The sequence below is a fragment of the Convolutriloba macropyga genome, chromosome 7 (genome assembly GCF_964194025.1).
Source record: "Convolutriloba macropyga chromosome 7, txConMacr16.3, whole genome shotgun sequence".
Taxonomy (NCBI): Eukaryota; Metazoa; Xenacoelomorpha; order Acoela; family Convolutidae; genus Convolutriloba; species Convolutriloba macropyga.
Window position 1 is genome coordinate 41,742,635 of NC_134474.1, and position 24,094 is coordinate 41,766,728.

Genomic DNA, 24,094 nt, shown 5'->3' on the forward strand with positions numbered 1-24,094 from the left:
TTTATTGATTCCAACTCTGATTTCATAGTCACCATCACTAAAAGTGAAAGATTTTTGTTGTTTTCACCTAGCTCCTGATTTTGAAAATTATAATTATAATTTCCTATTGAAACAATATTGCTTTTTCTATTCACTTGAGCAGAAGTTTATCAATGAAAGAGATAATTGGCTTCAATTCTTTCCTCGAAGTAATGATTTAAAAGTTTCCAACTAAAAACTTACTATAAAGCTGATTTGTAAAAGGATAGACTTTAATTCATTTTTGAAAGCTGGTTTTGTGAAAAACATACTTTCAACTACTGAAAAAATTGTAATAAAGAAATAGTTCATTCTTCCGACCCACTTTAGTGGGGGAGGAACTTTGAACTCAAACTTTAATTTGTTCAGTCAACTTTGGCCGATCGATATATTGATGGTAGAGGGTTGTGAGTGGTATCAACAGAAAGCCCGTCCAGAGTAGAACTTATAACTAAAAAGATTTTTGAAACTTCTTTGTTTATCGAAGTTTAAAACTTTGACTGATTTTCGGTGTTACTGCTCATATTTTCTCTATTTTTACGCAATTCTTTGCTAATTTTGCAAAAAATTTTGTTAAAGTTTGTGCAAAACGTAATGTTAGTTTTACCCCTTAAAACAAAGAATTGTTTTTGAACTGTTTGCTCCAATTTGTGGCTAAAAATATAGTTAAAATCATCAGAATTTAAACATTTTTCTTTGAAAAATCAGCGAAAGAAGCTTTTAGTCAACTTTGTTTAATATTGTCGCATTACCAGATTTTCAAAATGCTGACAAAACTTTTGATGGCTCCCAAGAAGGCAAACTTAATTGTGCATTCCTTGATAGTTTTTTTGAATAAAATTTTGCCGGTTTTTTGCTAACTTAACTTAATAATTTTACAAAACGCATCATTTTTTTTATGTATTCAGTTTTTTTAATCAAATTATGCAAAACAATAAAATTCGGAACAATTACGTGTTCCTAACAGACAAATGGCAATCGAAGGCTCTTTTTGGTGTAATTGCTGTTTCTTGAAAGCCCAAAAAATTCCGGATTGTAATCAGTCGATGTTTCTTTTTAATTAATTTGGCATTTTTTGTTTCTGGTATGTTAGTTACAGAAACAAACAATTCAAATCAAAACGTACTGATGATAAGTCTAATTGGCTTCCGAGGGAGCGTGAAGGAAACCAATTTTGTTTTTTTAGTCAAGAGCTTATGGTCGGTTTGAGTTTTACCTATACAATTTAAATAAAAAAACGATGGATTTTTGAGCGACTTGTTTTTGCTCTTTTTTTGTAAACTTGTAGCTCAATGTCAATAAAGTCTGGTTGCGTCGTCTTTCTAATAGTTTCCAATTAAGAGTTCTGCAATCTTTTGAGTAGTGAATTTTCTGCTTTGATACTATGAACTTTCAAATTTGGACGTCTTCTCGTCTTTAAGGTTCTTTTTCATGTCTTGTCATGAAAGTGACAGTTCAATTATCACATTATTGGCCTTTAAAACGGGATTCACAATTGAACACATCAACTTTTCAGTAGATTATGGTTTTAACTGTTTCGACACCGTCTCAGGGAGAAATTAAAGGAATTTTTCTTTTTGTCTTTATTTGTCTTTCGTTTTGTAGTCGTAAAATAAGTTCTGGATAATTGCAGGTCTTAGCGGCTTTCTATGCATGAATTGAAGAGAGATACTGATATACTGATTATAGTTGATAGCTTAGAATTTTCACGACCATAAAATCAATTTTTAAAAAAAAAAGTGTACAAATTTATTTTTTTATAAATGCACTTTTTTGTATTTTATTTGTCGCAAATCATAAGTGCACTTTTTTATATTTTATTTGTCGCAAATCAGTTTTAATGCATTACTTTTTAATGAAATGGTTTGTCTTGCAAGTTGAAAGTTGCCTTGGCTGCATAGAATTTGCTGATAAACTTTTTTTGCGGTTCAGAAAAAGAAAACTTTGCGCTCATCTGCTCTTTGTATGCTTATTGTTCCGACCCCAGTTGTTGGGGGAGGAACTATGTACTCAAATGGGTTTTTTTTGTTCAGACAATTTTGGCCGATCGATATATTCATCGTTGAGAATTGTGCGTGGTATCATTAAAAAGCTCGTCCAGCGTAGAATTGGAAATTAAAAAGATTTTTTGAATTTCGTTTTTTCGAGGAGTAATCGAGGGTTGAAGTTTTGTGTGAACAACGGGATATTTGTCATGATTTTGTTCACTTTTAGTACAATTTTTCTTCAAATTAAGACCTTTTAATAAAAATGTTAAATCGAAATTCCATTTCACGCCACAAATTCAACCAATTTTGAGTTCCTAATAGACGAACGAAAGGCGATAAAAAGACTAGTTCTGGTCTCATAGGAGAGTGTACTATCAGAAAAATTCAAACTCTATTTGAGAGCTCTTTTCCTAGAAATTTAATATTTTTCTTTGTTTTATCAAGTCACCTAGAGACCAGTCACTTTTCATATCGAGGTTCCATTAGTGAAAACCTGAATTACAATCCAGTGAAGCCCAATGAACAAAAATTTTGTTTTCAAGGAATCAATCGTGTTTTTTTGGCTTCGACTCTGAGTTTTCGTAATTTTAAATGAAATTTTGATTTTCTATTTGAGGTTTTAGTAAACTTGTGGAGTCCTATGGCTTGAACTCGAAGACAAAAAGGGCAATAGTTTCCGAAATGAGCACTAAGTGAACCTATCTAGAGCTTTAACTGAACAGCTAATGGCTGTTAAGACTTATGTAAAAACTGAATTTTCGCGAATTTTTTTTTAACATTAACATATCATAAAGTTGTTTTCATGAAATTTTAGTCAGTCTCAGTAATGACAGGACCCTCATCCTTTCCACTGCAACCAAAATTAAACTGGCTAAAGGTTTTATCTTCAAACTAATTGTTAAACTTTTTCAGTGCAACAAGATTTCAAAATTTTTCAAAATTTTTTTTGGATATTTTCGTAATATTGGGGACTCTTGAAATGCTATCACATTATCCTGATACTGATATCTGACATTGGCTCAGTCAACATTTTCACGGGGTCATGGATAAAGTCTTCAGAAAAAGACTTATGGTTTAAATGGCTTCGACACTTTCTTCTCGAACTTTTCTGATTTTTTAGTTTTTGCTTGTATTTCTTGTTGTTTCCATAGTCATAAGTTTTATTGTGATGTCTTATTGATAAACCATGCTTGAGAAGTATTGCTGTATTCCAATCAAGTTATAACAGAGCGTATTTACAGACTTCCGTTGAAGGCTATTGAATTTAATGGCTGTTGAGACTTTAAAAATGATTTTTCGAGAAATTTATTTAACATCAACCGGTCTGAAGCATATTTTCGTGAACTGTATGTCAGTCTCAGTAATCAACGGATCCCACTTCGTTCTACTTGAACCAAAATTAATTTAGTTAGCCGTTTTATATTCCAGCTATTGGTGTTATGACTTCGATGCACCAGTTTTCATAATTTTTTTGAAAAATTTATAGATATATTTTTGTAATTTTGGTTCCTTTTGAAATCTTAACCATTATCCTAATATTGATAGTTGCATTGGCTTAGAGAAAACTTTCAATGGATCAAACATAAAGTTTTCACAGAAAAACTAATGGTTTAAATGGCTTCGACGCTTTCTTCTCACACGTTTCTATTTAATTTTTGGATTTTTGCCTGTTTTTGTTGTTCATGACATATCGTGAAGTCTAATTGATGACTTGCGAATGACAAACGTCTTTGTTGTCTCATCTAAGCGTAACCTGGCGTATTTATTAGCTTCCTTTGGGAGCTATTGAATTTAATGGCGTTGTGACCTCGGGTTTTCCCTAAAATTTCGTGGTTTTAATGTATTTGTTCATTTTTGTTGACATATTGGAGTCAAATTGTTAAGAAGAAAAATCCCATGGTCGTTAAAAAATTAAATGAAAGTCGAAAAGTTTTTACTGGAAAGTTCATTTTTCAATGGCTTCGACATATCTCTTGCGCATTTTTTTTATTTGCTGTTTTTGCCTGTTTTTTATCATTCTTTAGGTAGACATAAAATGCTGACCGGTCTCATAAGCTTGTAATTGGCGGTTAAATGAATGATTTTACCCGAAGCAGTCGGTTTATAGCGAATAGTCTTAAAGTGTATGATACCAAACTTTTTTAAGATTTTTCAGGATTTTTCATTTTTTTCAGTTTGTTGTTCTTTTCGTCAACTTGTAACTTATTCTCATCATTGAGAGGTCCAGTACAATTCCTTGTATTTTGAAAATTAACATGTTTACTGATATCATGACGTTACTTATGTTTCGTTTGTTTGACATTATGCGTTTTCAAAAAGTTTTGTGAGTGGTGTATTTGTGTTTCTTCTTCTCTTCCTTTAGCACAATTGCGTAATAACAGATCCCAATGATTTTCAAATGTGGCCCAATTGAACTTATTTGTTCATTCAGCATCTTTTTAGTTGATTTAATACATAAAGAAAATGAAATAAAAGACGTAATTTTCATATAATAGCTAATGATTTAATGGCTTCTTTAATTTGTGTTTTCGCAATGTTTGTAATTTGTTGTTAGTATTTTTTTCAGCTTTTCTACATCTTTAGTCCGTTCCTATGGCTTAATCTAACCAAAGACAGGACCTATGGGTTTCATTCTGACTTTTTAACAAAATTATCAAGAATTATTTTGCTAAAAGCTAATGATTTTTTATGATTTTGAATACTTTTGAAATTATTTGGTTTAACAAATGTTGATCGATTTTTTAATTTCGCATCAATATTTCTTCTTTTTGTTGACTTGTTGCCCGGTCTCATTAAGATAAACCCCATCTGCTGTTTGAGTTAGGAAAAATAAAATTTGTGTCGTTAGTGTTTTGTCTCATTGTAATTTGACGTTGTTACTAAGTTCTTTTTAGATATTGAGTTTTGTTTTTGGTTTTCTATCTTTTTGTTGTTTTTTTGTAGTCTTTTTAATGGCAGATCTCGTTGCAAAGATCTTGTCGTTTGATTATCTCTTTGTCAAAAATGTTGGTCAAAAGACATTTAAGTCAAAAATGTAGATGAGGTCGGGTCGGAACATCATGTGCGAACGCACATTAACGAGCCGCCTTGTTAATTTTATCTCCGAATCAATTTTCAAAAAAGAATCAGTCTTAAAATGTTGTATCTTTAGTGATCTTATCAAGGTTTATTCATTATCTCTCTCTGTTAGGTACTGATTAACAATTTGGGACAATTTTGAAAATTGTCTAATGTTATATTGAATTAAACAAAAATTAAATTAAATCGATTAGAAAAATCGATTGACCCAGCGATGAGTGATATATCAGTTGAAGTTCACAAAATAATTAAACCATGAAAATCACAAAACTAATTGATTCATCAGTTTTATTTTAATACAAATTGTCTACGTATTCTCGCAATTGGACATCTAAGTTTTACACAAAACAATGAAACAGAAATTACTTGAATTTTAGCAGGATATAAGCTGCCTTTTCTCAATGTTATATGGAAGCAGCTTGTGTGATAGGGGGCTGCTAGCTTAGTTTCCGCTTGCTCTCGTTTTTCCTAATTTACAAAAAATTTACATTCCTAATTTCCATCATTGGGAAACGTCTCTTCTATATTTTTGTTGTCAAAGAGTTACAACTGTTTCCCCATTTATTGGATTGATATAATTTACATCAAATTTGTATTTGAAATAATGAGCAGAGGTTTAGTTTTGTCTTCAATTTTTGTGACAGAAAATATGATAGAAAACATTAGACTTCAACTATCGAGTTCAAAATAGTATGCGGCACCCTATGAAAACTAGAAACAACGTAGGGAAAAGATAAGCCAGACCCTCTTGTTTATCTTAAGTAATGTCAACAAAGTATTTTTTTTCCCTTTTCGCATAATATTGTGCACCTATTAACTGATAATCATTATTGCATTGGAGCATTTTGCGTCTCGCACATTTGGCTGATTCAAGTCAGCTCATAAAAAATAGCAAGGGGTTCAAATCTTCATTTTCTCCATCAAAAGGAACTCTTTCAAAAAAGTTTGAACCTGATGGTCTTATAGTTATAAGTTGATCCTTATCTCAGAATCTCCACTTAATTTATCTTATTTTGTCTTTCATCCTTTTAAACTTGAATGGAAATCAATATCACTTAATGGAACTGTCCAAAACAATCCTGAGCAAGCTTTCCCAAATTCTATTTGATCTGGGAAAACCCCCATCTACTGGCCCACTTAAAACTGTAACACTATTTTTGTTCCATAAAAAATGCCGGCACCCCCTTTGAATAGTAAAATTGGAAATTGAATGTAAAGTAAACTGGTATAAAACAAGGAGCAGTATTTGCCAGCGCGCAAAAAGTTATATCTGGGTTTACATAAGTGCAAAGTTAGCCAGCATCAAAGGTACGGAAAGTGCACGTTTGGCCTGACTTATCAGACTAAGAGGGCTTAAGCCACAAATTGGGAAATTGACCAAAATTCCCCCTTTGAATATCCCAAGGGTATTATGTCATTTACAATTAACACTTTTCCTGACTAATATGTCACAGCTAACACACGTGTGTAATGTGTAGCAACACTAAAACATGAAGGAATAAAAGTCACGCATTGACCGAACTAGGTAATCTTTGTTTATAACCTCAACTAGATATAACAAAAGATTATAACTAGAGTTAGTGGAAGGGTGAACCCGTTCCGAAGGGTGCGTGGCTCAAAATGTCAGGGTTAATTTTCCCAGTTTGCAAAATCGATGATGTAAATTGCAGGAGTAAAAAGGGGCTGTACGGATATTCAACGGCTCAACTGGATTTGCACAGGTTACTGTTAAACGTTCGTTTGTTGCTGATTGAATGCGACCACCATTTGGCCTTACCAACTTTTGAAAGTAAATTTTTTAAAGATAAATGCAACGAACGATTATAACGAAAGAAATGAAATTCATATGGGAACTGTTTCCCTCATCCCCTCTCCCTCTCCCCTGAAAACCAAAATTTTTATTTTATTAAACCAAAGTTTTTATTAAAATTTGTGAACAACTTGATGCCTGTTTGTGCACTGATAATTGTTAAGCCTATTAAGAGCTGCAGTTATCCAATACAAGCTATGCAGAACATCATAGAGATGTTAAAAATAATAATGTTAAAAATCTACCAGGCGAAAAGAAAAAATTGTTATAGCCCAGCTTGTTGTGTATCAAGCTAACTAACGTCTTCAGAAGAGCTCTTGTGCAACGGTAGCATGCCTGGCCTTGTTGTTGTAGAATGTAGGTCCAGGTCCTCCGAGTTTAATTTCTGTGGCACGATATTGAGTTAACTATTGGCACAGTTGGGTTGTTAAAATACCATAAAAACAATATCAAAATAGAGCTCAATCCATGCTCAAATCATCAAGCAAATCAAATATAACTTAACTGTACACAAAATTCATTTTAAAAAAGAAACGTAGCAAAAAGGCAGCCTACCGACGCTGCTGAGCAAAAATTGCACTCCCAGGTGGGGGAAAAGCCACATAAAGTATACAACAAGAGACTCTGCAAACTCTGATGAATCTATAATACCACTCCTGGTACAGTAAATAAGCTATTTTGTGGCATCGAACATAGAGACAATATCAAGAAATAGATCAAAACCCAATAACAAACCCCAATCAAATATTCCAAATTGGCAAAAACAGCAGTTATTGGCACATAAAGAGTGATACTTTGCACCAAGTTTGTCTACAATGAGGGTAAAATTGCTAATAATTTCCATCGCGAGCTGAGAACAATGTCCCACCTCTGCAGGTTTTTGAGAAAAACCACCAGTGAAAACTAGGTTTATAATCTAAGTCGACTAATTCGACTAAGTTAAAACAATTTTGAACCGAGGAGAACCAAATGTTTTTGGGCGCATCTATGCGATGAAAAAATTTTATTGACTAACTAATTATCAGCAAAATTAGTCATAACAATTAGAAGAAAATGAACAGATCAAACTTTTTTCGTTTCTTGAATTTACATTTTTCGACCTAAAAAGATATTTTTCCACCAAAAGAACCAATTAAACAACAGCTGATAGAACATAATGTTGGTAATGAATCCCGACCACATTTGTCTCATTTGATGAAGTATTTTGGGAAAAGTTAGAAATATTTTATTTGAAAATTTTTCCTCTTCGTTGGGTTTTTCTTATTAGATTTTTCAATCTGTTAAACAATCCCTTATTTCCAAAATTTAATTAAGTCACGAACCAAATGTAATCATAGAAGTTGATTTTCAACATTACTATACGTTGGAAAAAATAATAAAGCCTAACCGTAGATGAATTTTTGTTGTGAAATTTTCTCGAAAATAAAAAAATCGAGATTTTCTAAGTGAAGAAAAAAGTTGAACATTGTCAGCATTCTTTTTTCAAATTGTCAATTGAGGTCACAAACTACTACTCTTTTGGACCATGCTGATAGTCGCTTCTTGGGTAATAAACCTTTTGATAGAGTTTTTCAAAACACTCTTTACGTGCAAGCATCTTGCAACCTTCTTGCATGATTCTTGCCAGATTTGACGTTTAAATTAGTTAAATGTTTGAGAATTATTTGAACTATCTACGGCGTTGCTGCATTCCTGTGTTATACTTTTTAAATCTCCCTTTCTATAATTCTCATGCATGAAAAACTGCTTACAATATTTTTAGGAATGAAAATCTCAATATCTTGCGAGAGTCATGTAAGGTTTTTGCTATGTTTTGAATTCCTCTAGGGGACTTCTGAGTCACAAAACCTTCCTTACGATTACCACCTTTAAATCATGGCTGGCCTTTAAATCATTTTCCAGAGCTATAAATGAGATCGTAGTCAAGATTCACTTCTCAAAAAACTCTTGCAAGAACATAGCAAGTTTTGTATCATCTTGAAAGATTCTTGCAAAACATGAATCTGTTCATCACAAGTGCTGCTTCTGGCACAGATGTTTCTTGTATAGATATTGTAAAGCCCTATGTAGTCGACGCTTCATATCATTGGGTAGGCACTTATAACTAACTCTACAGCGTCAAAGCTGTATCTTCTGCATAGTTTGATGAAAAATTCACGTTTCTTTGCTTCAAAAAAACTTAAAAAAGCTGTCTTCTAAAACTAATCACAAATATTTGGTCATTCAGTTTTCTAAGAAATTTACAATTTCTCTGCAACACTATTTGACTAATGAGAACACTATAAGCTTTTAACTAGTTAAAACTGCGTACAACCTAATAAGTATAATGAAAGTATTAAAATCCTATGAACCAAGAAACTGAAAAAGTGCTCCTTTTTGGCTAATCGCTGCGTAGAGCAGGATTACAATAGCAAATACTGTCTTGTTAAACTCCCACAAATCCTTAATGTATTGTACGATGATTTTAGTTGCTATTGAATCGAATTCTTCATACCAAATTCGTTTGGCAGCCACTAAAACTTACTCTTGTGTTCTCTACAACGTAATTAAACAGGTGTTGCGTTTCGATTTGTAAGTATTACTTTAAACGAGGATACTTTGTTAACTTACTTTGATTATCATACGCCGATATTTTGTAAGGATTGTGTAAACTTTGAAGTAATTTCAGATAGTTCGTTGAACAATTAACACAATTGTAACGGGTCATTATTTTATATGAATTTTTCCTAAAACAAATTTGTGTACTGTCAAAAGATCAATACTTGTTTCTTGTTTTTCTTGGTCAGATAGTTTTATTGTAAATATTTATAGATTCTTCAAGTTTAGCTTTTCCAACTTTTCCTAAGTTTCAACATAACAGCTTCAAACGAAACATCTACAAATAACACTTTAATGTTATTAACTACAAATAACACATCTACAAATTTACTTTAATAGTAAAGTGGTGGTTTATTTCCGTGGGTGTTTATTTCCGTGGGGGTTTATTTCCTATCTAAAATGAAATGGGTTTTGTTTTCCGTGGGTTTTTTTCCCGCAACCGACAAATAACAAGCTTAGAGGTTTTTTGAATGTATGAATAACGAACTGTTGATCACCCAAGTAACAAATCTTTTTGGAAACGAGAAGCACAAAGCGACGTTACCAAATAACCTAGATATTATAAAACACTGTATTAACCCATCCGTGGTATTAGCTGACTCCATGTACTGTTTTGGCTTTAGAATTAGGGCTTAGCGGACTCGAACGCACTATCGAACCCATTACCTGCGAAGCATGCTACCGTTGCAACCAAGCTTTGCTAAAGTAGCGGTTTGGGCAGCCTGATATGCAACAAGCTGACATTTTGCACTCTCATGAAAGTAAGTTTCCTCTGCTTTGCGAATTAACTCCTTTTGCCGGTGGTTTCTGTGTTATCTTTGGTGCAAGGGTTGCAACATCACTTATACTGTTGCTACTGAGCAATACTTGTTTCTTGTTTTTCTTGGTCAGATAGTTTTATTGTAAATATTTATAGATTCTTCAAGTTTAGCTTTTCCAACTTTTCCTAAGTTTCAACATAACAGCTTCAAACGAAACATCTACAAATAACACTTTAATGTTATTAACTACAAATAACACATCTACAAATTTACTTTAATAGTAAAGTGGTGGTTTATTTCCGTGGGTGTTTATTTCCGTGGGGGTTTATTTCCTATCTAAAATGAAATGGGTTTTGTTTTCCGTGGGTTTTTTTCCCGCAACCGACAAATAACAAGCTTAGAGGTTTTTTGAATGTATGAATAACGAACTGTTGATCACCCAAGTAACAAATCTTTTTGGAAACGAGAAGCACAAAGCGACGTTACCAAATAACCTAGATATTATAAAACACTGTATTAACCCATCCGTGGTATTAGCTGACTCCATGTACTGTTTTGGCTTTAGAATTAGGGCTTAGCGGACTCGAACGCACTATCGAACCCATTACCTGCGAAGCATGCTACCGTTGCAACCAAGCTTTGCTAAAGTAGCGGTTTGGGCAGCCTGATATGCAACAAGCTGACATTTTGCACTCTCATGAAAGTAAGTTTCCTCTGCTTTGCGAATTAACTCCTTTTGCCGGTGGTTTCTGTGTTATCTTTGGTGCAAGGGTTGCAACATCACTTATACTGTTGCTACTGAGCTCAGTGGAAAAAGAAAAGAGCAGATAATAGAGCTTTTGTTCTTTTTGCTTCTCCTCTTCGTATATTTTCGAAAGGAGTAGCTGAAGAGTGGACCAAGTCCAATCCGTCGTTGATGCTGCAAAAGTCTGAAAGTTGTGGACCGAAATTTTTTCTCTGTTTTTCTTTTAGACTCCTCTTCCGAATGCTTCAAGATACACAAAAAATATAATGGCAGAACGTCTTGATGGTTTTTCTGTTGGAACGTACAGTATGGAGCTTGAAGTGGGATTTACCTGCCATTTAAAATCTGCTCAATTTGCTCCAGTTTTATTAACGCAAAAATTAATCAAAATCACAAAAAATTATAACGAGCAATTTACTTTTGTTTATAAAATTGAGATGTTTCGACTAATTTAGGGGCGATAATTTAGCACCTTAATTAAACAGTAGATACTAAAACAGTAAGCGCTAAACAGTAATTTAGTTTGTTTTATGCAGCTAACAAGCCCCCGAGTTTAAATTTTTGTTTTGCTCGACTGAAAATTACATTTGATTTATTCGTTCAAAAAATTGATTTACTGTCATTTTCAACCACACGGCTGATCTTGGATTATCTACAAAAAATAATTAGAAGCTCAACAAGTTAAAATTCTTATTGGTTCTGTAAACTATTCTTAAATAGACAGAACTAGAATGAGTTTTGATATACTATTTTTTGTTATCTTTCGCTGAAAATCTTATTGCAAATAATTACTTCGGTCAATTACTTTGAATGGTGTTTGTTTGAAACAGATATTTTAGCTTGAGTTTAAAGTAATTGAGGCTAATTGGCTTTTGTTTTGTGCTAATTTGAATAAATTTGGCGTGATATTTATCTAAGCTCCAGAAATTGTATGAACCTAACTGTTGTACTAGGTAATGCCATATAAATTTAAAGAACTAAAGCTTAAAAGTCTTGAGCCTTATATATCCAGATCGGCAGCCAGGGACGCTTACCGTTGCTCCAAAGCTCTACGAAAGCAGCAATATTTTAGTTCTATATAACGCAAGCTGGGTTTTTAGAAAACCAATTTCGCTTTCACTGATCAGTTCTATTCATTTAATTTTTTTGTTATGACCCCGCTTGAGGTGGGGAGGAACTATATACACAAATGTGATTTTTTGTTCAGACAATTTTGACCGATCGATATATTTATCGTAGAAGAATGTGAGTGGTATCATTAAAAAAATCGTCCAGCGTAAAATTTGAAGTTAAAAAGATTAGTTTTGAATTTCTTTTCTTTTCGAGAAGTTATCGAGTTTTAAACTTTTGTGCGATCACGTGATATTTGCTATGATTTTCTTCACTTTTAGCGTAATTCTTGTTCAAGTCAAGATTTTTTCTTTCAAAATGTTACTTCAAAACTAGATTTTACGCTAAAAAATAAAAAAATTTGTGTTCACATTAGAGCAGAGGCAGTCAAAACGTTAGTTTTGGTCTTATACGGAAGCTTACTATAAAAAATCGAATTCCATTTGAGAGATTTTTAAAAAATAATCTCTTCAAAATTTTTATTTGTCTTTTCTTTCAAGTCACCTAGAGAGTATTCATTTTCGGTATGTTAATGACAAACTTCAATCACAGTCAAATGATGCCTAATGAACAAATAATTTGTTTTCAAGCAATCGCTGATGTTTTTAATGGCTTCGACTCTGAGTTTTCGTTTTTTAAAACAAATTTTATTTTTCGTTTTGAGATTTTGAAAAGTTTATGTAGTCCTATGGCATAGATTCGATGAATGCATCTTCTTCTTCTTTATATTGAACTAACATTTAATCTTTTTGCTGTTTTAAGCGTAAACTTATGATTTTCTGGCTTTGAAACTACTAGATTTGTCATTTTTTTTTGTAGGCATTTTGTACAGCTTTTTTGTGGTTTTGTCACATTTTTGACAGTTCACATATTAACTTATTGGCGTAGAAAATAAGACATATCTGAGCAAATAAAAGTCAAAAAAAGGCAGAGATTATGGTTTTAACGGCTTCGACACCCCTTTCTCGAAGAATTTGATTGAATTTTTTACATTTGTCTTCAACTGTCGTTTTATCTTTGTTCTTTAGTGGTATATTTTTTCCTGGGTCATTACAGGTTTCATTGAATTCCTATGCAGGAACAAATGAGCCTATATTCTGATTGGATTAGATAGCTGATGGTTTTCATGACTTCACAAAGACTTTATTTCAAAAATAAAAAAAATAACATTTTTTAACTTCGCATTTTTGTTCTTTTCTGTCTATTTGTTACCTAGTCTCGTTAATAACAGGTCACGTATAACATTATTGTCTTCGAAGTGAGGTGTGAGGTGCAAGTTTACAAATTATAATCTTTTCAAAGAATTCGTTATGAATTTACTGGCTTCCACACGGTTTTTCTGCAAAAAACTAAAATAATTTTCGATTTTTTTCAATATTTGACGTTCTTTTCATGTAGACGCGAGAAAAATTGTGAATATTTAAATGTCTCAAGTGCTTCCTTAAGACGAATAAACGAACCTATTAATATTTTTCTTTTTGTAGCTAATGGCTAATTGTTTTCGAAAAATACAAAATTTTACTTACTTTTACCCTTTTCTATATTTTATCTACTTGCTTCATATTCTCTATGATGAGGGGTCGCTTGTTACAATATTGGGGTTCAAAAAAAGGTGAAGTGAGCATATATTAAGGGGCAAATTCTGGCTTCACGTCTTTGACATTATTTTCTTGCAAGATTCAGTTGAAATTTTGTTGTTGTTGCTATTTATTGTTCTCTTTGTAACCGCACAAAAAAATTGATTAATGAGAGGTCTTAACTCCTTTTTACAGAAACGTACTTGATCATAACATTTGTGGATGTTTTCAATTGCTATCTAATGGTTTTCATTACTTTGAAATTAATTGTTTTAAAAAAACATAAGCCATTTTTAACTTTGCTGTTTTTTTTGTTCTTTTTTGTCTAATTGTTACCGAGCTTTATTATGGTGTGGTCCCATATGTCTTCCAGTGAATTAAAAGTCATTTTGTTTAGTTTCAGTTTTATCTGATGCTATTTTGACCTTGTTAATAGGATTTTTTGAATCATTTTGCAATTGACATAAGGTTTTGGATGGAATTAATGTTCGTTGTTATTGTTGTTTGATTTTGTTGTTCGTCTTGATTTGTTTTCTTAATAATGGCTAATATCATCAATCTAAGGTGGCATTGTTTACTCCACTGAGTTATTTGCGTTGGAGGCGATCTTTTTGTTCATCCAATTTTTTTTGAAAAATACATGGATATTTAGGGGTTTTCTATCTGTTCCTCATTTGGTAGACCTATATGCCAAAAATGTATATGAGCGGGGTCGGAACTTTATGTGCAAACGCACATTACTGAGTGTCCTTGTTTAGTTCAAAACCTTAAAATAGCTAGCTTAATTTTGAACTGAATCATGGGAGAATCTGGCTAGAGAATGGAAAAACTTTGCATTATTTGTAAGATCATTGCTAGATCTAGGATATGACTTTCTTTGGCTGTTTGGTGTGTTCCGACTGGCCTCTTTGCCAATCAAAACATTCATCCGTTTGCCTGTCCGGTCAAGCTCATAATTGTTGATATGTCTGATGCATTTGACCGATTCTAGTCTCGTGATTTTCTTGAAGTCCAAGATTGAAGTGATCTCTGATCAAAATCGTTTTTGAATTGAACACTTTCAAAATTTCACTAATAGACTTCCGTAAGATTTCAATGGAAATACACTCATGTCCTTTTTCATTTGAGAGTTGCGTCCAGAAACCATCACTATAAACTTTTCTTTTTGTATGTTTGATCTGGAACGTTAATTACGACAGAAGTGAATGCAACGAATGCCTGACTTAAATCTTGGACCTTATCGTGGTTAGCTTCTGTATACTGAAAAGAACATGCATTTTTGTAATTTTTTAAACAGGAAAACGTAAGGGCAGGTTGATAGTACTGGGCTAAAAGTATTGCCATTTAACATTTCAATTTGATGACTAAAGTTGGTTTTGTCGACTCTCAAGCCATACCAAGTCCCCGTTTGAGCGACTTGCGCATTGGTTTCATCACCAACAGGATGGGACTGCGAAGGATGACTCCGAATGAGTTGAGAATCTGTGCAATTCCGAGAAAGAAGATGAGCTCTTCTATCTTCTCAACAGTCACTATCATGTAGGCGTAGAATGCTAATGAGTAGGAGACTGTACCAAACAGAGCGTACATGCACGATGTAGCGGTCAGTGCCAAGGTCACCTAAACACATGTACATTAACTATAAGTGATGATACTTTCAGTAATAAATCCCGTGTTTCATCTTTTAGCATTCACGAAAAAAACATTCGTGAAAAAATTTCTTTTTTTAAAATTAAAAAAATGTTCAAAAATCATCTTATCACTCCACTTTAAAAGCATTGAAAAATTAACGCTTTAAACTTTGAGACCTGCTGGTCCCTTTAATACTACGGTGTAACTAAAATCACTACCCCAAGTTGTTTTCTCCTTTACAACAAAAAGCAAAGAAAGTGTAGACACATGATAAACGATGTCTTAAACAACGACAGTAGAATAGAACGACAGACAATATAGAACATTACAAATTTTTTTAATTATAAGAAAAACTACCACAATGAGACTAATAAGAGCCTTGCTATTGTTTCGTGGCTATTAATGATGAACTCGCAATTATTGCAAAAAATAGTAGCAAGCTTACAAAACAAAACAAAAACGTATAGTGCAAAAAAGATTCGAAGATTCTCGTGCGAATGATCTATTCACAATAGTAAAAACAAATCGAAAAACAAAATTACAGCAACTGCTTACACACGCATTTTTAGATCTGTTGGCATCTAAATGCTAAAAAAAAGCCTGACAGATTTTAGTTTATCTAGAGCCGCTTTTCTTTTTTGGCATCTGCAATTTAAGAACGGTAAGTCAGATAATTCTAGGAACCTTCCAATAATCTCTTGCTGAACATATTATCGTTCATTGCAGTAACGAACATAAAATTTTGAACAGTCGTGGACGAAACATTTTTTTGGAAATTGACTGAAATAAAGGAAGTTTTGCAAGACAAGCGAACACTTTTTGAGAACAATTTTGAAGTATTTTGCTCACTCGTGCATGATAGAACTTGCTTTTGTAAGAGGTTCAATTAATGGCTATTAATTCTACAACATCGTGATGCATAATCATTAGAACAGTTTTTACCTAATGACGCAAAACTGTGAATAAAGTTCTAATGATTTGTTTACTCATTCTAGGCGGCAAGAACTGATATCTGTATTTTTTTCTAATTCTCAAAATCAGTGAGTAAAATTTATCTACTTTAATGTTAACAAATTTAGATCACACATTTGAATTAGATTTGCCATGATATTTGACTCTCGTCTCTTGAGTTAAGATTTTTGAATTCTTAACGTAACCACATGTGCGTGTTTCCGTCGTTTGAACATTTTAACAATAGCAGTAAAAGCTTCATGAAAAAAAGATTCTCAGTTGCAGAATAGTGATTGAATTCCTCTCAAAGTTCCAACGAAATCAAAGGACGGATGACACCAAAGAAACCCAGATTTTAAAAGAATTTATTTTTTATAAAAGTATTCGCTCCAATTTGAGGGAATATACTTGCGATAAAAACCGAAATATGGTTCAGAAGATGCAGCGACTGACAAAAATTTCATAAAAATTTAGTTTTTTGAGTGAAAATCTCGTTTTTTGTATTTGTCGACTTGATTTATTGATTACTATATTTTCCGTTCAACAAAATAATCAAGTGAAGAATACTGCAGCGGCAAGAGTAAGAAATGACAAAGAAACAACTATCATACAATTTCCGATACTTCGCAGGTTGTGATCCAGACGAAAACTGATCTCCCACCAAACCGTCGTAGACAATATTCGCTTCTGGTCAGACCATCCGACTGAAGTGATCAGCAATCAGACTTTCGCGCGCTCAAAAATTTTTGTGCACTCGAAATGCGCATGAATTCATCAAAGATCAGACCAAAGGGACCACTGTTCACCCTCAATCAATACCCTTGTAAATAAAAATTGTGCGCCCAAGCCCAAAGTTAACGCAGAACACTGCCTAGAAATGCATTCGCTCGAAATCAGATTTTAGCTCTCGAAGTTGTTGCTTATTGCGCGCAGGTGCTGCCCGAAACGTCTCTGGTCAGATACAGAGGCACTTGAAGGAAAAAAGATGAGACTCGCGTTAAATATTGACTAACCTTTTGGTACCGCTACGTTACACTAATTTCATTAAGATTGATGTGATGGTTTCAAAGAAACATCAAGAAACTTATAAGTTTCAAAAGTTTTAAAGTTTCAAAGAACCAAAGAAGAAATGAATTGACGAGCTTTGTTGTTATGTCGATAAGTAATGGTCACAAAACTAAACCCAATTCTATTTTTGTTTTGGCGCTATCTTTATCTTATTGACCTATCAATCATGTGTCGGAAGTAAATTCTCCAACCAACAGAAACCTGATTCTAACATCCACTGACCTCCAACTAATGAATTCGATTGTACCTAGGCCATATATGATTCTCATGAAGTGCTGATGAAAATAGAAAATCACCTCCGGGATTCGGAACTAAGATGTATTCATATGTCAATCAAGTACCATATTTTTTAGCTAATCTAAATTTTCTCTGTATATTTTCGCATAGATAACTACTATAAAAACGAGCCAAACTTTGTCAAAATTCAATTCCAAATTTGATTTAAAATTCAACTTATTCAATTCTTTTGATCCATGTTATCGACCACGACAATGGTGTCCAGACCAACTACGGACAGACAAATTTTGCATCTACAGAATGCAGAATTAGCTACTGCGTTGTTTTGTCTTTTGTAGCGAAATGTTGAGCAGAAAAGAAAGAGGAAAATATCAACACCAATGGTACTGTACGGGACCTACAGGTAACCATTCTCTTCCTTAGTATGTGTGGGCAAGATGCAATTATTAAACTTGGGAGCCTAATTAGTCCTAGGAATTTAAAAAACACTCCGTATAAAGACATCAGATTGGCGATTCAAAATTATTTTTCTCCTAAAGAGATAGTAACGGCAGAAAGGGCTTAATTTCTGTCCGTAATACAAAGTGTAGGGGAGTGAGACGACGATTTATTAACACGTCTTAGAGAAGAAGCACGCTATTGTGATTTCAAAAACTCAAAACAGCGGCCTACCCCAAAGAGGAGTTGGTGGAAATAAAGTTCATATCAGGTTTGAGAGACCCTGACGCCAAACTTAGACTACTAGAGGGTATTAAATTATAACCAACAAAGTCGATTACTGAAAGGACCGAGAGCTTACAGTTCAGAAGTCAAGCAATGGTTTTGCAAGTTCTTCATCAGATAATAAGCCTTATACCGTGAAAGAAGAAGTTGGGTTCAATTTCAAAAAAGACCCTTCGAAAGCCAATTGAAAAAGCAACGGCTAAAAAAAGCAACAAAAGGTGCACTAGGCGTGGAGGTAAGCCACATCCTAGTAGACCTTGTCCAGCGCTCAGTCAAAAATGCAACACCTTTGATAAAGTGGGACACTTCTAAAAAATGTGTAGAAGCAAACCCCAACCAAAATCAGGTAAGTACAATAAAAAGAATAACTTTTGCGAAGAAGAAAATATTTCTTCGGATCAAGCATCTCCATCATCGGAGATGGGAATGTTTTATACTAAAGAACAAGTCTTTAGCATGTCTGCGACATGGGAATATATCTCAATAAATAACGGCAAAGTGAAAAAGCAGGTACACAGGTGCAGATAGCACAGTGATATTATCAAAAAATTAGACTGAGCGTGGTAAACCTCAGTTGGATGGTGACATAAGAAATCTCGAAGCTTATGATGGTCATCAATTAACGCTTCTGGGATCACTTGCTTGTGACGTTGAGTGGACCGGAAGCAGGTTCACACAAAAACAACTAGCAGTTGTGCAGTCTGAGAAAGAATTTGGAGTACCTGATAGAGACCTTCTACCCAAGCATGGTGTGAACAACGTTATAACCGCGCACCTACCTGCTGTAAAGGGTTACAAAGCCAATGTGAAGCTGATACCAGGATCACAGCAAATCACAGAGAAGCTTGAACAGATGGTCAAACAGGGAATCATTGAACCGGTACAGCCAGGAGAAGTCACTAATGCATCTCCAGTGGTGTGGCAGAGAAAGAAGAGTGGAGAACTGAGACTTTGCGTGGATTTGAAAGTGCATACCAATGGCAGGGCGATGGATGAGGACTACCCAATAACAGTCATGGAGACAATCTTCCACAACCTACATGGGTCCTCATACTTGGGCAAAACCGGCCTCTTAGACGCCTACTCCTAAATTGAAATTGACGAAGAGGCAAAAGATATATGCACAATCAAAAAGATATGCCGACTACCTAAGGGATTGAAAAACTCTTCCTCAATCTTTCACAGTTGCATCGAATCAACACTCAAACGAATCAAAAGTGTTGTTATTTTTGAAGACGATGTGTTGGTCTATGTAACTACCAAGGAGCAGTTCGACAAGAGAATGCTTGCAGTCAGGAGTCGACTACGTGAGAAAAATTTGACTATTAATGAGAAAAAGTCTAACTCAAAACCAGTCGATAGCGTTAGTTTTTTGGGATACTCCATTTCTAAGGAGGGAAAAGAACCAGATCCCAAACATGTTGAAAACAAAAATGCAAAAGCTCCAACTAACAACAAACAACTCGAATCGTTTGTTGGGCTAGCAAATTTTTATGGAAGAAATATTTCTTATTTCGCCACGAAAAGGCTACCCTTAATCAACATTAGAAATAGCGATTTCTCATGGGGCAAAATGTAACAAAAAAGCCTTTAAAGATATATAAAATGAGCTATATGCTAACCCACTTATACAGTCATATCGTTTATAACAAGAAGCAACAATTACTATGACGCCTCTGAAAAAACCATTAGCGGGGTTCTTTTGCAAGAAGGACATCCAGACATACAGTATCGAGAATGTCGACTCTAGCGGAGCAGAACTACTTGAACATAGGGTGGTAAGCATTGGCAATTGTGTTTCTGGTCACAAAATTGAAGCAATTATTTCTTGGAAGACAATTTACCCTACAGATGGGCCACAAACCACTCAAATATCTCTTTGCACCTGACGAATAAATCCCGAAGACAGCTTCAGCTGGAATCACATGATGGGCAACAGATCCATTGGGCTTCGACTATGAGTGGAAATCCACACCAGGAGGGCAGATACCCCATGCAGATGCTTTGAGCAGAATGGATTTTGACGAAAACGAATCCGACAACGATCGAGCGTGCTTCGCAAACAATAACATTTACTTCGCTCAGAGTAATTTGGTGACCCAGACAGAAATCAAAACTGAACTTGCAACAAACAGACTCTTCCAGGAAATATTGAAATGAATCAAAAGCAGCAATTGGAAACAATGTTCAGAAGCGGAAAAAGGATTCAAACAACACAAAGATGCACGTGTTAAAGATACACAATGGAATCATCTTCAGAGGTGTTGTTCCTTTCATTCCACCCAAACTACGACACTTGGTTTGGCAAAAGCGCATGAGACACATCCTGGGAAGATTGCAACTGAGGAATCAGTCAGAATGATAGCATGGTGGCCTGGCAATACCCAAGACGTTCAACATTTTGTTAGGAAATGTAAGAAGTGTCAAATGAACAGGCCTAGCCTGGGAAAAACAGTCTCTGCGTGTCCAGAAGCCGACGTTTGGGAACGTCTCCACATGAACTGGGGTTATGTTAAGGGCAAAGGCAATACCTTAGTAGTTGCTGACGCGGGTTCTGGCTGGATAGAAGCTTTCCCCGCTAGAAATAGAACATCAGAAACAGTTAATATATATCTTAGTCAAATCTTTGCAAGATTCAGAATACCAAAAACTTTAGTGTGAGATAATGGTCCTGAATTTGTAAGTGGTGATCTTACACAGTGGTGTGAATCACTGGGAATTAGGAAAATGGAATCACCCGTCCATCATCCAAGAGCTAATGGAATATCTGAAAGAGCAGTTCAGACAATGAAGCGGGCACTTCAAGCATGGAGTCCCAATCTTAATGTGTCATTTGGAGCTTTCCTACAAAAGGCACTAATGACACATTGCAACACTTCAAAGACGAGGAGCAAAACTCCAGTTGAACTCCTGATGGGACGCGGAGTGAGACTACCAGCAATAGCAGATTTTGACATGTGCGAACCCATTCTATTCAAGGCCAATGAAAAGACAAAGACAGTTCCTTCTACTTTCATCATCAGGAAGGGCTTGAACACATCTTTCATACAGCCCGAAAACTCAACACGGACTATTCTAGTGAGCGAGCGACAATCAAATTGCAAGACTAGAGGAGGACAATGTGAAAACCGAACCAGCAGTGGAGGAGACCATATCTCAATCAGAACCACAATTTCAGAACACAGATGTGGGACCTTCACATCAGGATGAAGCTTCTGCAGCCACATCAGCTGCAGAGCACCAACAACCCGAACCACCAGAGCCTTAACAATCATCATCAAAAAACAGAAAACAATCCGACAGATTTGGAGAACCTATACCCATAAAGTTGCTTAAAAAAGGAGGAAGCATGTGATGGTTTCAAAGAAACATCGAGAAACTTAGAAGTTTTCTTTTTAAAAGTTTCGAAGAACCAAAGAAGAAATGAATTGACGAGCTTTGTTGTTATGTCGATAAGTAATGGTCACAAAACTAAACTCAATTCTATTTTTGTTTTGGCGCTATCATTATCTTATTGACCTATCAATCATGTGTCAGAAGTAAATTCTCCCACCGACAGAAACCTGATTCTAACTGACCTCCAACTAATGAACTCCATTGTACCTAGGCCATATATGGTTCTCACGAAGTGTTGATGAAAATAGAAAATCACCTCCGGGATTCGGAACTAAGATCTATTCACATGTCAATCAAGTAAATAATTTTTACCTAATCTAAATTTTCTCTGTATATTTTCGCATAGATGACTACTATAAATACGAGCTAATTTTTGTATACTTTCAGTTCCAAATTTAACTTGAAATTCAACTTATTGAATTCTTTTGACCCGTGTTATCGACCACGACAATTGATTTCTGCAGCTAAACATTCAATCAATTAAAATCAAATTCAATTTTTTCTGCAATTAAAAAAACAACGGCTTATTGAAGTTGTGCAGGTCATTTGTTAGCGCCATAACTGCTCGTAAAAAGTTTGTCAATATACGTCATGATCTGCAGAATTTATTTCTTCTTATAAATGGGACTGGTTGTCGGTAGCTGTTGAACTCTTTGGTGTTAATCGGAGCCAACAGATTTCTAATGTGTTTCTGATCAGAATGCTGGCGTATTGTTGGCCCTTGACAGAGCCAACTTGTGTTATTTAAGCAGTTACAAAAATATCCGTTAAAAATCATTTTAAGCCGAGCGACCACTGTTCAGATACAACCCAAACGAAACTATTGTCGAAAATTCTTATAAGAATTTATCGCAACACGCTTCAAATAGACTCAATTCAAAGAGTTGTCCAGACTTTCATGCATTCGATAGGAGACCCTATACTTTGAAACGGAATTTTCTCCTGAGCGTTCGAAGATGGTCTGATCAGAGGTCAATTGATTTTGCACCAAAAATTTGCATTTATTGCACAAACTTTTGTCGCATAATAATTTCAATAAATGTTTCTTTTTCTCTCGTTCGTCGATATGAGAAGTCAGTTCTGCAACTAAATTTGATTTTTTTGGTTTCCACTTACAGCTCTCTCGTCCACGGACCGAGTGGAGGCGTCCTTTCTCTTGGTACGTATGACACAGAGCAACAACAGAGTAGCCACAGTCACAATACCAATGGCAGGCAGTGCAATCAGACTGGAAAACTGGTCCACTTCAGGGGGCATTGTGAGACACACTGGGGCGCCATAGCCCACCACCAGAATGGTACTACCAATGGTTGTATTTATTCACATCAACAAACATTTTTAATCTGCCCTCTGCCTTTTTACTTGCAGGTCTTTAATTAACTAGCAGAGCATTGAACACTCTTAAAATTATTCAAAAATATGCAAAAAAATGAGATTACGACAACCTTTTGTTTCTTTCCTTTTCCCGCACTCTAATATAATTATATAAATTGCTGTGAGAGGCAGCGACATATGGCGCTGATTGAATCATGAATAGTAAAAATTCAATTTTTGACCAAATATTACACCAACTTCAATATCAACTTTTGCACCTTTGATCCTCCAGACTAGTGGTCTTGCCTACTGAAAATGAGATGATACGCATGTTAGATTAACAGATACACTATCGTAAAATTGATGAGCTTAATCTAAACCGGAAAACAAAAGTTGCCTCAAAAAGTGATATGATTTGATGCACTCGTCAACAAAAGTAGATGAAATGGTGAATTTACATCAAAAATTATCTTAGTCCCCTATTCGTTAGTCCCTGTTGCCTTATCATTATTGATTCGTATTCATCAGACTTTGAATTGCTCAACATTCCAGAAATATGACACTCGTAATCACGGAGAACATCGAAAAATTTTGCTCGATCGTTTTCCATCACTTAGGTAACATTTGTTCAAATTGATCATAATTTCATCCTTTTAGTTCGAAATTTGCGTTATAATTTCAACATATTTATGATCAATTTGAACAAATTACACTTATTTTTCCTTTGTTTTTATTGATCAATTGATTAATAATGTGAATTATTTATAAGTTTTATTTACAAACGCGCTCATGTGCAAAAGTAGAGAGTGATATCCGTACTTGAAAATCTTTATCTTAAAACAAAAAATCGAGAGGTGAAAAGGAGGAGTTTTGTATGAGCGAGCCAAAAACCCGCGCATATACTAATAGTTTAAGAACAACCCAGTTTGAAATCGTAATCTAAACTGTAACTTAAACGCAACTTACTAACCTAAAAGTTCTGAACGTGTTACAATTAAGAAAAGTATTAAAAGAGAGAAAATCTGAATTTCTGTTTTTATGACCTGGTCGGATCTCGCCATTATTTGTTGCAGACCGATAACAAGACC

The 24,094-nt window shown here is 34.5% G+C and overlaps 1 protein-coding gene across 1 annotated transcript; it reads right to left on the bottom strand.

The window, feature by feature from the left end:
- Positions 1 to 14,959: 14,959 nt before the first annotated feature.
- LOC142342292 (uncharacterized) lies at positions 14,960 to 23,016 on the bottom strand. The gene is made up of 2 exons (XM_075393578.1): positions 22,809 to 23,016; positions 14,960 to 15,305 (listed from the first exon to the last, which is right to left on the bottom strand). Exons 1-2 carry the CDS (start codon positions 22,947 to 22,949, stop codon positions 15,072 to 15,074), a joined length of 375 nt encoding a protein of 124 aa, XP_075249693.1. The 5' UTR covers positions 22,950 to 23,016; the 3' UTR covers positions 14,960 to 15,071.
- Positions 23,017 to 24,094: the final 1,078 nt, after the last annotated feature.